The sequence below is a fragment of the Semicossyphus pulcher genome, unplaced genomic scaffold (genome assembly GCF_022749685.1).
Source record: "Semicossyphus pulcher isolate SPU_LCO1_2020_fin unplaced genomic scaffold, fSemPul1.0.p SCAF_3, whole genome shotgun sequence".
Lineage (NCBI taxonomy): Eukaryota > Metazoa > Chordata > Actinopteri > Labriformes > Labridae > Semicossyphus > Semicossyphus pulcher.
Window position 1 is genome coordinate 22,378,455 of NW_027211704.1, and position 13,796 is coordinate 22,392,250.

A 13,796-nucleotide genomic window follows, 5' to 3' on the forward strand; every position below is an offset into this window, starting at 1 on the left:
CCCCGCCCTTCTCTTACAAATTAACAGCCAATTGGTTGTGCTCTGTAAAGGCGGTTTTCTATTGGCTAAAATATGTGTCAATCGTGCGTCATGGCTGCACTTGTCGCTTCCTGTTTGTGTTGCCAGCTGAGAGGTGAATGATACGCTGCAGATAGCTGCAGAGGATGCTTCCAGGGTTTTGTGCAAACTAGTGATTGCAATCTGTAAAATGGAAGAGACAAAAGAAAGCTTAGCGTTTAAAGGTGTTGCTGAAAGACTGACGCTTGGTATTACTCGAATACTAGGTTTGTATCATGTTTTTTTGTTCTAAAACTGGCAACTAACGTTCAGGTTAGCTAGCAAACAGATTGATGTCCTACTGTTCATTCATTTTATGAATTTGTCCTTGTTGTGGCAGAGAACATGCCTGGTGTAGTCGATGTGCGTTTTGTAGAGAGGGAGCCTGCTGAGAAGAGGAGCCTGCTTTCATGGGAACAGGTGAAAATTTGACACTTAAAATACATAGAAAATTTTGTCTGGTTGTACATGTTTGTTTTATTATGAACCTGTTGTATCTCTTCCATAGAAAAACACGTGTATTTTGCCAGAGGACCTGCGCGATTTCTACTTGACAACTGATGGATTTACACTAACCTGGGGCGTTAAATTAGACAGTAGGTGTAGAGAGTAGATTCTGTCTGTAACAACACAATTCTCACAATGTCCTATTAAATTTAAGGCTGCTACTGGAGATTAAATGATAGATGATAACTCTGACAGCTTAAACACTTAATTTTTGTGTCTTTCAGATGAGTGTGTTTCCTTAGGATGCATGATGGTTAATAGTGTGGGCAGGCTGTGCCCACTGCTCCAGCCAGTATCATTATTCTCTCTACCCAATGCACCCTCGCTGGCTGACCTAGACTGGGAGGAGAACAACAAAGAAAGTGGTAACCATCACCTGTCAGATCTTCATGTGGACTTAACTCAACAATTACAGCACGTCAAGTTTGATTAAGTCTGTTTGTGTGCTCAGCTGTGCAGAAAGCAGGCTAATTAATGAAAGGTTGATTGGAAAGTAAATATTTATTCACGATTCGTTAATGCTGTTTGCCAGGGACGAGGCACGCTCCTGCTGCACCCCATTTTGATTCCCGGAGCCGTATCTTCGAGCTGGATTCCTGTGGTGGGAACGGCAAAGTGTGCCTAGTCTACAAAAACTGCACTCCAGGTGTTGTTTATATTCATAATTGCACATTTAATGAGTTCGCGAACCAAAAAATATTAAGATATGAGTATATTATCTATCAGTATTACACTTTGTTTATATAATTTTGTTGTTATTCTGTTGTGATTTCCAGGTGTTGTAGCCCAGCAGAGTGAAATTTGGTTCCTTGACCGCGCACTATGCTGGCATCTTCTGACAACAACCTTCACCTCCTACTACCGTCTGATGATCACCCACCTGGGTCTGCCTGAGTGGCAGTATGCCTTCACCCCGTATGGCCCCAGCCCCCAGGCGAAGGTAACAAAGTGTCTAGTCATTCTTTAAAAGGCAGTTTGTGATAGTTTCGATAGCATTTGCAGTACTTTCAGTTACTGAAATACATGTTTTTCCTTCTGTCTTTTTTCAGTCAGAATTTAACTGTTTTTTATTTAAATGTATTAAATTGTTTTATGGAGTTTTTACTTTTTACACTTGAAGTAATTTCAGCTGTGTAAAATGCATTTTTTGTCCTACAATGTTGCCTGATTTAATATGCTAACAAGATGACACCAAAGGTTAAGGACAGTTTTGCTATTTCATTGATGTGTCCCTAAAGTTATCTTCTTCTTCTTCTCCTGCTTCCTCTTTTACTTCTTCTTCTTCCCCTCTCTACAGCAGTGGGCATCACTGTACCAGCCACTGACTTTCAGCAGTGAGCTCAGCTTTGCTGATCCTGCCGGTGATTCCCATCTCAACAAGCTGGATCCCACAAAGGCCTTCAAAGGCAAAGCCAAGGCGCCCGTCCCAAAGAAGAAGCAGTCGGCACAGTGCAGCTCAGGCAGCACTGCCAAGAGCCAGGGCAGCACAGGAAGACACATTGGTGTCAAACGGTGAGAAATGTTTGCATCCAAGAACAAGCATTTCAACCAACTTCACTGTCTGTACATCCAACGTGGCTCAGAGGAACTGCCAGCAATTCTGTCTTTGGTTGGACTCTTTGAACTGGCTGTGTGTCAGCAGCTTGGCACTCCATGTGAGCATACCATCATAACAAAGTTTGGACTGCATGTCTAAATAGATCCATAACCAGGGGATTGGTAGTGGTACCAGCTTGTGGAGGTAATGTGGCATGTAAACAGGTGTTTGTAATGTGGCTTGTGTGTTGGAGGGTTCATGCAGAATGAGTAAATTGTCCGTCCTACCAGGCATGGGTGGTAAGAAGAACATTTGGGTGGTCAACATTATGATGATCATATTTGTTCACCTTTCACGTATCAGTGTTAGTGATGAAGAAAAGAGACTTTGCAGACCAATTTATCACAAATATTTATTTTTCAAAGCCTCATTGAAAACAGTATATCACTAGTGACATCTAGTGGTGAATTCAAGGTAACCAGCTCATAAAATACCGGTATGTTCATGTGCTGTTGACATAGCGGCAAAAATACAGTTGTAAGATACTGCACCACTGCTGTAACCAATTATGTCCCAATAATACTTAATAATGGCACTGTATCATTTTTCATCTGTAGTTACCACTAGGCTTGGTTTCCCCCCGTAAATATATCAATTTTGAATGTATTATACAACAATAATATACATAACGTTAAAAAGAATTCTGGGAATGAGCTAATAACAAATCTAGTTGTGTGTATGTGACTACGATCGCAGGAGGTAAAGAATTGACTTAATACTGTGACCGTTTCAGTCGGTCAGTTAAAGTGCTGTATGACTGAATGCCTGTATCTATAACAGAAAAAAGAAGGAAATTGAACACATGATCCTCTAAATGTTCAAGTCCCAACACTGAGCGTCAGTGGAAATTGCTGTAAATTCTCCACAGACGCTCAAAGCTTCAGTATGTAATGTTTTATCATTTAAGAATGCATCAAACTCTGAACCTGAAATGTTTAATAATCTGAATGGCAATAAACAATCAAGCTAGGCTTCAGTGATAAAAGCTACTCACTGATCCTGTGTTCCTCTGTGAAGCTCACAAACATAAAAAATGAGTTTATTCAAAGGGATGTTTGTATAATGATTCCACACCAATGACCTGATGTGAGGATGCTATATTCCAGCATTTTTTAGATTGAATTTGTGAGTAATTTTGATGCCAAAAGTACACTGCTGAGCGGACTAAATACACATCTATGATCTAGTTTTTAGTTCGAGCCCCCTGGAGCTCCTATGAAGTTATTTAAGACGCATTTACACGTTTTAGCTTTAGGCTGCTGTGCACTGAATTGTTGGAAAGATGAACATGTTTGTTATCTTTAGTCGTGTTGCTGCCCTTTCAGGCTGCGAGGAGCCGACTCCTACTGTTCCTATTTAATTTTCAAAAAGATACACGTTGTATTTAAGTACAATGTACAGGAGGAGCTTCTTTTTCCCTGCATTCTCTGAACTTGGTGCTGTCCTGTTGATTGTTTACAGCAGAGTGATATCTGTGGTGTATTTTAACATTTTATCAGCTGCTATTGCCTCAATATTCTAAAAATAAAATATAAGCCACTGAGTGTTTTTTCACCTTTCATTCCTTAAAATAGTTTATAGCCTTTTGGTATTATTTTAGTTAACATAACTAGCGTGGTTAGGAACGTAGCCTTTAATGTTTTATACTGTTTGTGTTGCGGTCAATAACAAGCACAGAAACTGGTTTCGTGACAAACGCTGATGATGAAATTATTCATCTTGAAAACAGACAAATCCTCGAAATGTTGCTCAACATAGTTGTTCAACATATTCAGATTTCCTTATTTGAGCCAGTTCCTTTTTTTTTAAGTCCTTTTGTCCCCCAACCAACAATTTGTTTTTGGTCTATTTTTTGACTCTTCTTCATCATGGAATGTTTCTACTGCATGTTTGATCTCCTCAAAGCTTTGAGATACACTGACTTTACATAGCTTGAGGGGGGAGCGAGCTTAGACACATACATTTGCACTGTTTTCTCGTTTTTCCAGAGCGGCAGTCTCCTCCTCCAACAGCCCCTCACCCTGATCCGAGTGTGGAGGGTGGTGCATCTCCACCAAGGCCTTGTAGAGCCCAGCACCCAGTATTCCTCCAATTGGGGGAGCAACTAGAGGCACCCACCACCACCCATTTCCAGACCTGCACAGATAAAGACAGAAAAGTGTGAGCTGGTAGATCAAAAGCAGGTTCGTCCTCTGTGTGGGATAAATAAACATTTAATTATTAACAGAGTGGTTTTGCCTCAACTCACCCCGAGTTAAAGTGACACGTAACAACATCACATCCCTCCTGTTTACCTGAAAACATCAGATCCCCAGCCTGCTATAGCAGTGAAGACCCTGGGTGCGATATCTCTGGTGGGGTTGATGGCATAGCCGCTGTTGCTGCCCAGAGAAATGCCAATGAGGAGCACCAAGAGGCCCACCGCGATCGGCTCGTTGCCCGCTGCAGCCGGTTTGTTCTTCTGATCGGACAGAGCCATCAGACACAGCAGCAGCATAGCTGTGCCAAACACCTGGCAAACATCGCATCGAAACAAGGATGAGTGCCGAGTAAGTCAGGTGATAGCAATTTGGTAATCCCTCAATCCACTTTCATGACTACCTGGTCAATGAATCCAGCCAGCAAGGAGAGGTAGGGTGCAGGATAGGTGGCAAAGATGCCAGCTGTGGCCTTTGCACCAGTAACAGTCAGGTTCCCTCCACAATAGTCATGTATAGCTTCTGCATATGGGAACAATATTTAAAACAGATACTATTAGGTTTATGACAGAAAAGGAGAAATGCTTAGGTGTTAAGTCTTGTTCGCCCTCACCATAATAGACAGCATAAATCGTCCCTGCGGCCAGAAATGAGCCCAATAGCTGCGCAAAAACATAAAGAGGCAGCATCTTCCACGCAAGGCGGCCAAATGTGCACATTGTGAATGACACTGCTGCATTCATATGAGCCCCTGGTGAAGCAAAAAAATGAGAAATATGAGTCAGATGCCAGGGATTTGTGATGACTTTTAAGGATTCTTTTTGGTTGTGTTCACAAGGATCAGCTCTTTTACCTGAGACTTTCCCTCCAACATGAACCCCCATAGCAACACCCAGTCCAAACCCCAGGTTGATGCTGATGTACTGTCCGAACGCTCCCTGTCCTGTAACTACCTGGGCCACAGAACCCAGGCCAAACACCTAAACAGAGAAGCAGAAATGGTGCACGGGCAAGGTCACGGAAGATTAAATTAAAGCAAAATACATGAAAAGATTGAAATAGGGAAAGCATTTCAGCAAACAGGAAGTGCGAAAGAAAAATTTACAGATGTAGCTGTGCCTGTTAAGTCAGTCAGAGTGTGAAGCATGAATTTAGATACATTTTAACTATGGTACTGTTTTTGATATAAGCTGAACTCTCTCCCCTCATTTAACTTTAACCCAGTGACCCAAAGTGACCGAGCACGGGGGGAAAACAGACCCTGAATGACTGCAGCCATTCATTCAGGAAACAGGAAACACATGGTCCGCTAAAGTCATGAGTATTTAGGTCAAGAGTACCTCTGCTCACCAAAGTAAAAGCCCAGCAAGTTTTATTACGAAACGCCTGCATGACTGTGTGCACTCACATGCTTATCTACGTGCCGTGTTCAGCATTTGCTTGCGGTGCATGCATGTATGTTTGTATGTACTCCTACCAGGGATCTAAGTATAGGGTTTGTTGTAACAGCTGACAGGAAACATGTGACTTGTGCAGCCTCTCCATGTGGCCCACTGCCTGGCCATTCCTCTAGTAACGCTAGATTTCCTGGTTCACCCACTTGAACCCACCAATCCCCTCTCCCAACCTCTGTCATGTGACTGGGAAACTTGTATTTGACAGAGTGGGCATGTTATCGGGGTCAAGAACATAACATTAATAATTAATAGCATATGGCTTTCACAGATAAGAGTGTCATAATGTTCAAAACAGAAGCTCATTCATGACTCACTGTGACTTGTCAGGAGGCTATTTTTCATCATGCATCATTACAAGTGTTGTGAAAGCATATAGACATCTTTTGTAATGGACTTTTTCTTACCATCATGACATAAGTGCAAAGAGTTTCAGCGAGTCCCACACGTACGAATTCATTCTGCAGCCAAACTCTGGGTCGAGTTACTTTAACTGCTTTCCTCTGAGAGACCCCAAGTTCTACCACCTGAGCCAAGTCCTTCATCTCTTCTTCTTCTCTTCTTCTTTACGTCTTTACTGTTGACTTTACTTCCCTTATTTTGCAAATGTAACAGTCCAGGTTTCCTCAGACGACTTTATATGGTGCGGCCCATGTCACACAGTAGTCCACAAACAAAGTCTCTCCCTGGCTTTTTCCCTCCTCTTTCCTCCCCTGCTTAAAGCCTCTCTTCTTTTCTACTCCACTCACTTTCTCTTTGTGTGTCTCTGTCACACATGCCCGCTTACACTTTATAGCCGTGACCCAACCCCCTGCTCAACCCCAACCCCCCTGGATACGCACCCACGTATCAAACACACGCACCCACACAGGCAGACCCTCCCCCCTGTAGCTTTGCATTATCTGAGGTCATTGACCAATAAGGGGAGAGGTGGAAAAAATTTAATTGCTGCGCTAAACAGGAATCCGACTTCCTTCTTTATGATTGACAAAAAACTGGCTAGACGTGATAATCAACTGCTCTGTTTGTTTTGTGGAGGCACATCTGTAATAAAGAGATTAAACACAGGGATACTACTTCCTGTCAGTGCCTCAATGTAAACATGTCTCAGGTTCAGAGGTGTTTATCTGCAAGATGTGCAGGCATTAGCTACATCAAGATATTACTCTCAAAGACAATAGTTTGATTCTAAAATCTTTCATCAATCAGTTTGTAAACAGATTTTTGTTCTACAGAGACTATGTCAAATGTAGCCATTTGTATCTTTGCGTAACATACATGTATGTTCTGTGTAATGTTTACTATGTTTATGGTACATTTACAGCTTTACACTCTCAGTGACAAAAGAATACAGGACAGCGTGTACAACAACCACTACAACAGAAAGTATTGATTAATAGGAGAGCTTCATTGAACACAGTCACATGTATCTGGACTTAACGTTGGATTTGCAGACCTGCTTAGATCTGTTTATAATATTCAGCACATAAAGACGGTTCAAAAGGCCATTCTGTCGAGTGCAGCTGAAATACAGTATACAAAGGTTCTAGATGACAGTTAAAACTGTTGGTGCAAATAATCTGATAAGATTCCAATATTACTGGATATATTAGCTAGAAATACTTACAATAGTTAAGCAATTTAGTCCTTGAGCCAGACCCCCAGAATTTGGAGGGACCATTTTTGGTCTATGTCCCTAGTGTTGGAAAATATGTGATAGCATTGCAGCAATGTCGTTTTCTAAGTGCCATCATTAAACATTTGTCATGTTGTTTTGCCATTTTACACATAGAGCCAGTATAAAAGAGGGTAACCTACACAGAATATCATTAGGTCATATTTCATTGTAAAGTTTAGATTATAATCTACCAGTCACATTTTCATGACGCTGAGGACAGGAACAGAATTTGACCTTTGACCTCTAATGCTGTAATGGGGCAAATTCTGCAACACTCATGACATGATATGAATGACATTCAACACTTGGCATGTTAGTGTTTCTAAATGCAGTCAAATAATTACAAAAAGTAGTGCGTTTGTTTTCAGTGGAATAAGCGAGAGAGAATATAGAGGCACAGCTTATGGCCCTTGTAATAAGTAGTGCAGCAGTAAAGCTATCTTTTGCCAAATCCACCTCCATTTTGCATGTGCTTCTAACAAATTATGACTTATTCATCTTTCCACCCTGTGCAGCAGTGATGTAGCTGGGTTAAAAAGATCACACGTGACATCATTCATCATAGGGTCAGGTGAGGTCCAAAAGAAGAGTCATTCGATACACCATCATCACTATAACTATGAAACAAACTGTATAAATAATCATTCACCACTGACTGGACAACAGGCTTTCCATGAGTGCTGATATAGAGAACATCATCACTGGGACTTTTTACTTTGTGTATCACTCCGCCTCAGCCAGGTGTTCTGAATGCTGTTGATTAACATGTCAGCAGTTGTTCTTTGTTGAGATTAATGAAGCTCATACCTCAGAATCAAATAGGCCACCAAAGCATGATTGCATGATAAATACAGACAAGTATGCGTAATATAACCTGAGTTTTAATGTAAATATAAGCTTTAGTAAAGCTGCATATATTGATTTCTGTTTTTCTTTTTCTAGAAATGCATAAGAGGAATTAAAACACATCATGCTTAAGCATACAATGTAATATGTGATAAACGAGAAGAATCAGAAGGCATAATTCTTACTCAACACCAGTACAATTTGTTTGCATCTTCTGCCCTCTAGTGGCCATAAACGTGCACAGCACAGGTGTTTTTTTTAAGAACAGGACTCCTAAGCATGCCATGTTGTGTTTACAGATTTCTACAATGCCTCGTGACCAGAGACATCAGCTGATGCAACTTCAAATATAAGTTATTGAACATTATGCAGAATGGCCATCTTTAGAGTAAGGTTTTTCATTACAGTATATACACACTACTCTTCATATATATTCCAACCACTGAAGTAAACATTTAGAAACATACTACATTATTCTACATATTATTTCTGATGGTGCAGTGGCTAAACAAACATCCTAAATATGAAATAAAAGTGAGAATTAGCAGAAGAAAAGACTAAAGCGGAAATATATTTTTGTAATTGTGTAAACTGTTGGTCTTTTTTATATGTCCATTTGCATACAATCACCTCTGCTTCTTTCTCGCTGATCACACTTTGCTTTGCACATACACACCTTGAATTAGCATTAATTTACCATTTACATTCCTGTGTTACAATTTTAATCTGAAAGACAAATAGTTATGCCAATCACAACAAAAAGGCGGCACTATACAGACGATATGTCCGTGCCTGTCAGGCTTCAGACACCCATAAGGAGAGGTCTGGCTTTCTCATCAAGCAATATAGCCAGTTATAGTTTAGGATACTGGGGTGGACAATTGAATCTCATTGGTCGCCACTCCCTGGACTCACCCCTGACTGCAATATTTTAGGACTGATCATAGATCTCTCCACACTACTCAGTATGAGTCAAGTGATCAGCAGGAATTCATCCAGTGTGTTTGTCTGCACCTGAAGTTATCAAACAGTGGTTACTTTGACCTGCTGCTGTTTTCTGTGTAAATGATTGACACGGAGCACGAGAATGTCTGGGCTCTTCACATTATTTATCTTTCAAATATGTATCGGAAACATGTTATCTTTAACTAAACACATTTTTAGAGATTGTTTTAATAAATTGAAAGTTTTTGTTGGATTAGTTGCCAGAAAGAAAAATGTAATATTCCAGAACCTGATAGCACATTAAACCTACAAAAAGCACATAAGTTTAATTTAGCAATATCACAGGGAGTGATGTTGTACTGGATATCATCACAGCCTCAACTATCATTTAACATTTAGTGTGAGTCGGGAAAAAAAGTTAGTTTATTGTAATATTAAAAGGGTCAGAGACACTCGCTGCACATTTCCAGATAGAGTTTATACATTGTGTTGCTGCACCTCTCAACATCTGCCACTCTCTCCTCTCACTTCCTTTCTCTGTTACAGTATATGCTGCTGTCTGTCTCTCTCTGTCTGTCTGCATCACATAAAATCGATACGAGTTGCTGATAATACTTCTTGAACATTAAAAGTGATGAACACAATATGAATTTGTGCAGCAGGAAGTATGACACCATCATATAGTCTGCCTTTCTCACAGCACCCCCAGCCATGACTTACTTCCAGCGCCCCTAGCATTGCTGTTGCACTTTATGCTAGATTATTTTTTATTAGTCTGTATTTATGAAGAACAAAAAATGTGCAACTGTGTTTATGAAAACATACAGGCCATTACATAACATTAAGTCACATTTTAAGATAAGATTTAAGCTCATATTCATCACAGTCGTTTTTAGTCGTTTCATCACAGTCAGTTAGTTCATGCACCCTTTTAAAAGTTCTGATGATCGTTTTGTGCTCAATCTTTTCGAGCAGTTGTACCAGATGAGTTTGTGTCCCATGTTGGCTTCATCTGACTCATCTCAAATATCAGTAAAAAGAATAAAAGATTGATTTAGATTTTACACAAATTATCTTTAAAACTTATTTAGTCTATCTAAAGATGAGTCCTTTGTTATCTGTTTGATACCAAAATAAACTGTTTTTCAGAGAGTGCAGCTTTCAAAAGGCAGCAAGATAACACCTTATATGACTAAACAATAGCTCACTATTTTTTTAGACAGGGATAGAAAAACAATACAACACAATGAAAACAAACTGTTGGTCATCTATAAATCCTTATGTTATAAGGATGGAAATACATGTCAGTTTACAATAATGGCTCAGAAATCTCCTCTTAAAGTTACAAAGACAATCCATTTTTCCCAGTATTGCAGAAATGTTCCTGCCCTCAGATTAAATGAGAAGGTCATTCTCTGCATACTTTCAATATTAGTGACGATATCTATCCTGTCAGTCTCTGATGGAGGGTTGGATTGTAACCACTTTCGTGTTACTGCCTTCTTGCTGGCTGCTAATAATATATATATTTTTTTTCCTGTACTGAAAGTTGAGCTGCAATGTTGCCCAGATAAATGGCTGAACACCAAATATGTTTTGTATTGCCCAAGATACAGCACTCTTACCTGTTGTGTCTTCATAAAGAGAAAAGACAAGGTATTAGTAACCCGCCTAATAATGATATTATTGGCCAATTTATATAACCTGTTCAAAAAGTATGACAATGAATTGTATCTGTATTATCTTGGCACAGATGCAGCCATGATGATGGTCTGGTCTGAGACCGTGTTGAGTAGTAATGAGTACGACTGATGAGGCTTCTCTTTGGGGAAAAAACATCAGGTAGCGGTGGTCTTTGATGTTGCGTTTTGCCATAGCAAGGAGTTTGACTGACAGCCAGTCATCCAATCGTGACAATCACATACCGGGGAGCTTTTTGAGTCACCCAATCATGATTCCCAGTTTGCACTGCATACATACTTGATAGTTAGACAGAAACTTGACAACATTGAATTTTATCATTTTATATTTAACAGCTGACATTCAAACTTATGAACACACACAAGTCATCCGAGTCATCGTGCCTCAAGTCAAGTCTCAAGTCATGAACTTGCAAGTCCAAGTCGAGTCTCAAGTCATTTATTTTTTGTCAAGCGAAGTTGCAAGTCATCAAAAAAGTGATTCGAGTCGACTCGAGTCCAAGTCACCAAGTCTCAAGTCCACATCTCTGTGATTGAATCTTGTTTAGTTATGCATTTCACAGTGTTTCAGTGTTTCGATCATCTCCTGTTTTACTTTATCACCTTTGCTGTGTTTGAAATGCCATACTATACTAGCAGCATGTTCCGATATGGCAAAAATGTAGTATGTAGTATGCAAACAAAAGCAAAATGTGCAGTATGCCAAAAATACCCAGATGTCATATTGATTCTAAGAAAATCTCCAGTATGCATCGGACCACTCTACCTCGCCTACTGTATCCCACAATGCAAAGCGCTGGAACGTCACAACAACAGTTAAAATAGCGGACAGCAGAATCAGAATCAGGGTTTATTGCCAAGTAGGTTTGCACATACAAGGAATTTGTTTTGGTGATTTTGGTGCAGAACAATTAACACAGAAGTAGAATACAGATAAGAAAATAGAATAAGATAAAGAAAATAGGCAATAAGAATAAAAATATAAAAAGCGTATAAATAAAATACGTATAATACAAAATATGAACAACAGGTATAAATAAAAACTGTACAGATGTGCAGGATATTGAGCAGTGCAAAGAGCTTACAGTATTAATTTTAAAATAGTGCAGCGTACAGACAATATAAAGTCCAGTGTGTGTTAATGTAACGCTGGATGAGAGTCCATGTCACGTGGGGGGCTGGGGCCGGGGCCTTGTTGATGAGGCTGGCAGCAGAGGGGAAGAAACTGTTCTTGTGTCAGGAGGTTTTGGTCCTGATGGAGCGCAGCCTCTTGCCAGGGGGGAGGGTCCTGGAGGTGTACAGGTCCTGGAGAGATGGCACATTGCAGCCAATCACCCTCTCTGCAGAGCGTATGATATGCTGCAGCCTGTGCTTGTCCTTGGCAGTAGCAGCAGCAGCAGCAGCATACCAGACGGTGATGGAGCAGGTGAGGATGGACTCAGTGATGTCGGTGTAGAAGTGCACCATGATTGTCTTTGGCAGGTTGAACTTCTTCATGTTCAGCTCCCACTTGAGGTCCTGGCTGATGATGGTCCCCAGGAAGCGGAAAGACTCCATGGTGGAAACAGTGGAGTCACTGAAGGTGATGGGGGCAGGTGTGGCTGCTTTCTTCCTAAAATCCATTGTCTTCCCATGTCTGTTTGCCAGTTCATTGTCTTGTCTGTGAAACCTACATACGTCTACCCTCATGATACATGTTCCTAGTTTCCTCGTTGCTCCCTGTGTTCTTGTATTTTTTCCCTTGGATTATCTGTTACCTGTATTTGTTTGAAGTAGGTTTTTTTTTGCTCTGCCTTTTGGTTTCCCTTTTTGTCTTTTCTCTTATTTAATAAATTGTCAAGTCCGCACCATGGGTCCTCAACCTTTTAGTTTGAGCTCCAAACGTGACAAGTACAGTAAGATATTTACAGAATTAAGCTTAGTAAGAAACAGTAATGGTGGCTGCAACATTGACAGTTGTATTTGCAGTGATAATAGTTAAGAATAACAAACTTGAAACACTGCGAATGATGTTGAAATGCCCAGAATAAAGTCTAAGTTCTATTTGGCAGCACCTTATGGCAATGAAAGGCAAGTGCAGGCGCATATGTCCCTGATAATCAGTCGTCTACGGTTGGCTCCCTTTGTTACAGTTGTAACTCTTGATTTTCCTCGCTGACGGCTGCTTTCATTTTTAGACCGTTTGCCTTCATCTGAGCGTCAAATTTGTTACTTTTTCTTTGGATTTTCACTTATTTTTGAAGTTGTATCTCATGTTTAGCCATAGTAGATTACTGTTTACTCACAACACTCACAGAGGCCGGAAAGCAGCCGCTTTGGGGTTTTTTACACAAACAGAGACAAACAGAGACAGAGCTCCTGCTCCTCATCACTGTATTTCCAACAGTCAAACTACAGACTATGATATACCATGGACATTTAAAACATCTTGAAACAGCCTTTAGAAACATGTTTTGTATTACTGAAATGAAGTCAAAAAGGGTTTTATTCAACCTTTAAGTTATTTTTCAGCCTTAATTTGTGGCATCTTTGTAGGCATATTACAATTTTCATGTAAGGCCATACAGATAAGATTAAAATTCCTCAACATATTTTGTTGATCTATTAATAGGATGAAAAGGATCTAGCTATGAATCACAGTGAGCTCTGTGATTGTTAGCGTCTGCTCCCAGTGCATTCCAAAGTTTACATAGCATAACCTAGTGGTGAAAATGAGAACCAGATGCTTTCATGCTGTGAAGTTTCCCATTTCACTTTCATGATCATACCCCCCTTCCCAAATGTTACTATGCCACTACCCTGATAAACTACCAG

The 13,796-nt window shown here is 40.2% G+C and overlaps 2 protein-coding genes across 2 annotated transcripts; one reads left to right on the forward strand and one right to left on the reverse strand.

The window, feature by feature from the left end:
* Positions 1–190: 190 nt before the first annotated feature.
* Positions 191–3,701, forward strand: tpgs2 (tubulin polyglutamylase complex subunit 2). Its single transcript, XM_069677601.1, has 7 exons — positions 191–284; positions 398–477; positions 566–653; positions 789–929; positions 1,097–1,210; positions 1,341–1,504; positions 1,862–3,701. The coding sequence occupies exons 1-7, from the start codon at positions 209–211 to the stop codon at positions 2,078–2,080; spliced, it is 882 nt and encodes a 293-aa protein (XP_069533702.1). The 5' UTR covers positions 191–208; the 3' UTR covers positions 2,081–3,701.
* Positions 2,511–6,601, reverse strand: aqp7 (aquaporin 7). The gene is made up of 6 exons (XM_069677600.1): positions 6,221–6,601; positions 5,213–5,339; positions 4,973–5,110; positions 4,763–4,881; positions 4,456–4,673; positions 2,511–4,297 (listed from the first exon to the last, which is right to left on the reverse strand). Exons 1-6 carry the CDS (start codon positions 6,356–6,358, stop codon positions 4,111–4,113), a joined length of 927 nt encoding a protein of 308 aa, XP_069533701.1. The 5' UTR covers positions 6,359–6,601; the 3' UTR covers positions 2,511–4,110.
* Between the last annotated feature and the right edge of the window lie 7,195 nt (positions 6,602–13,796).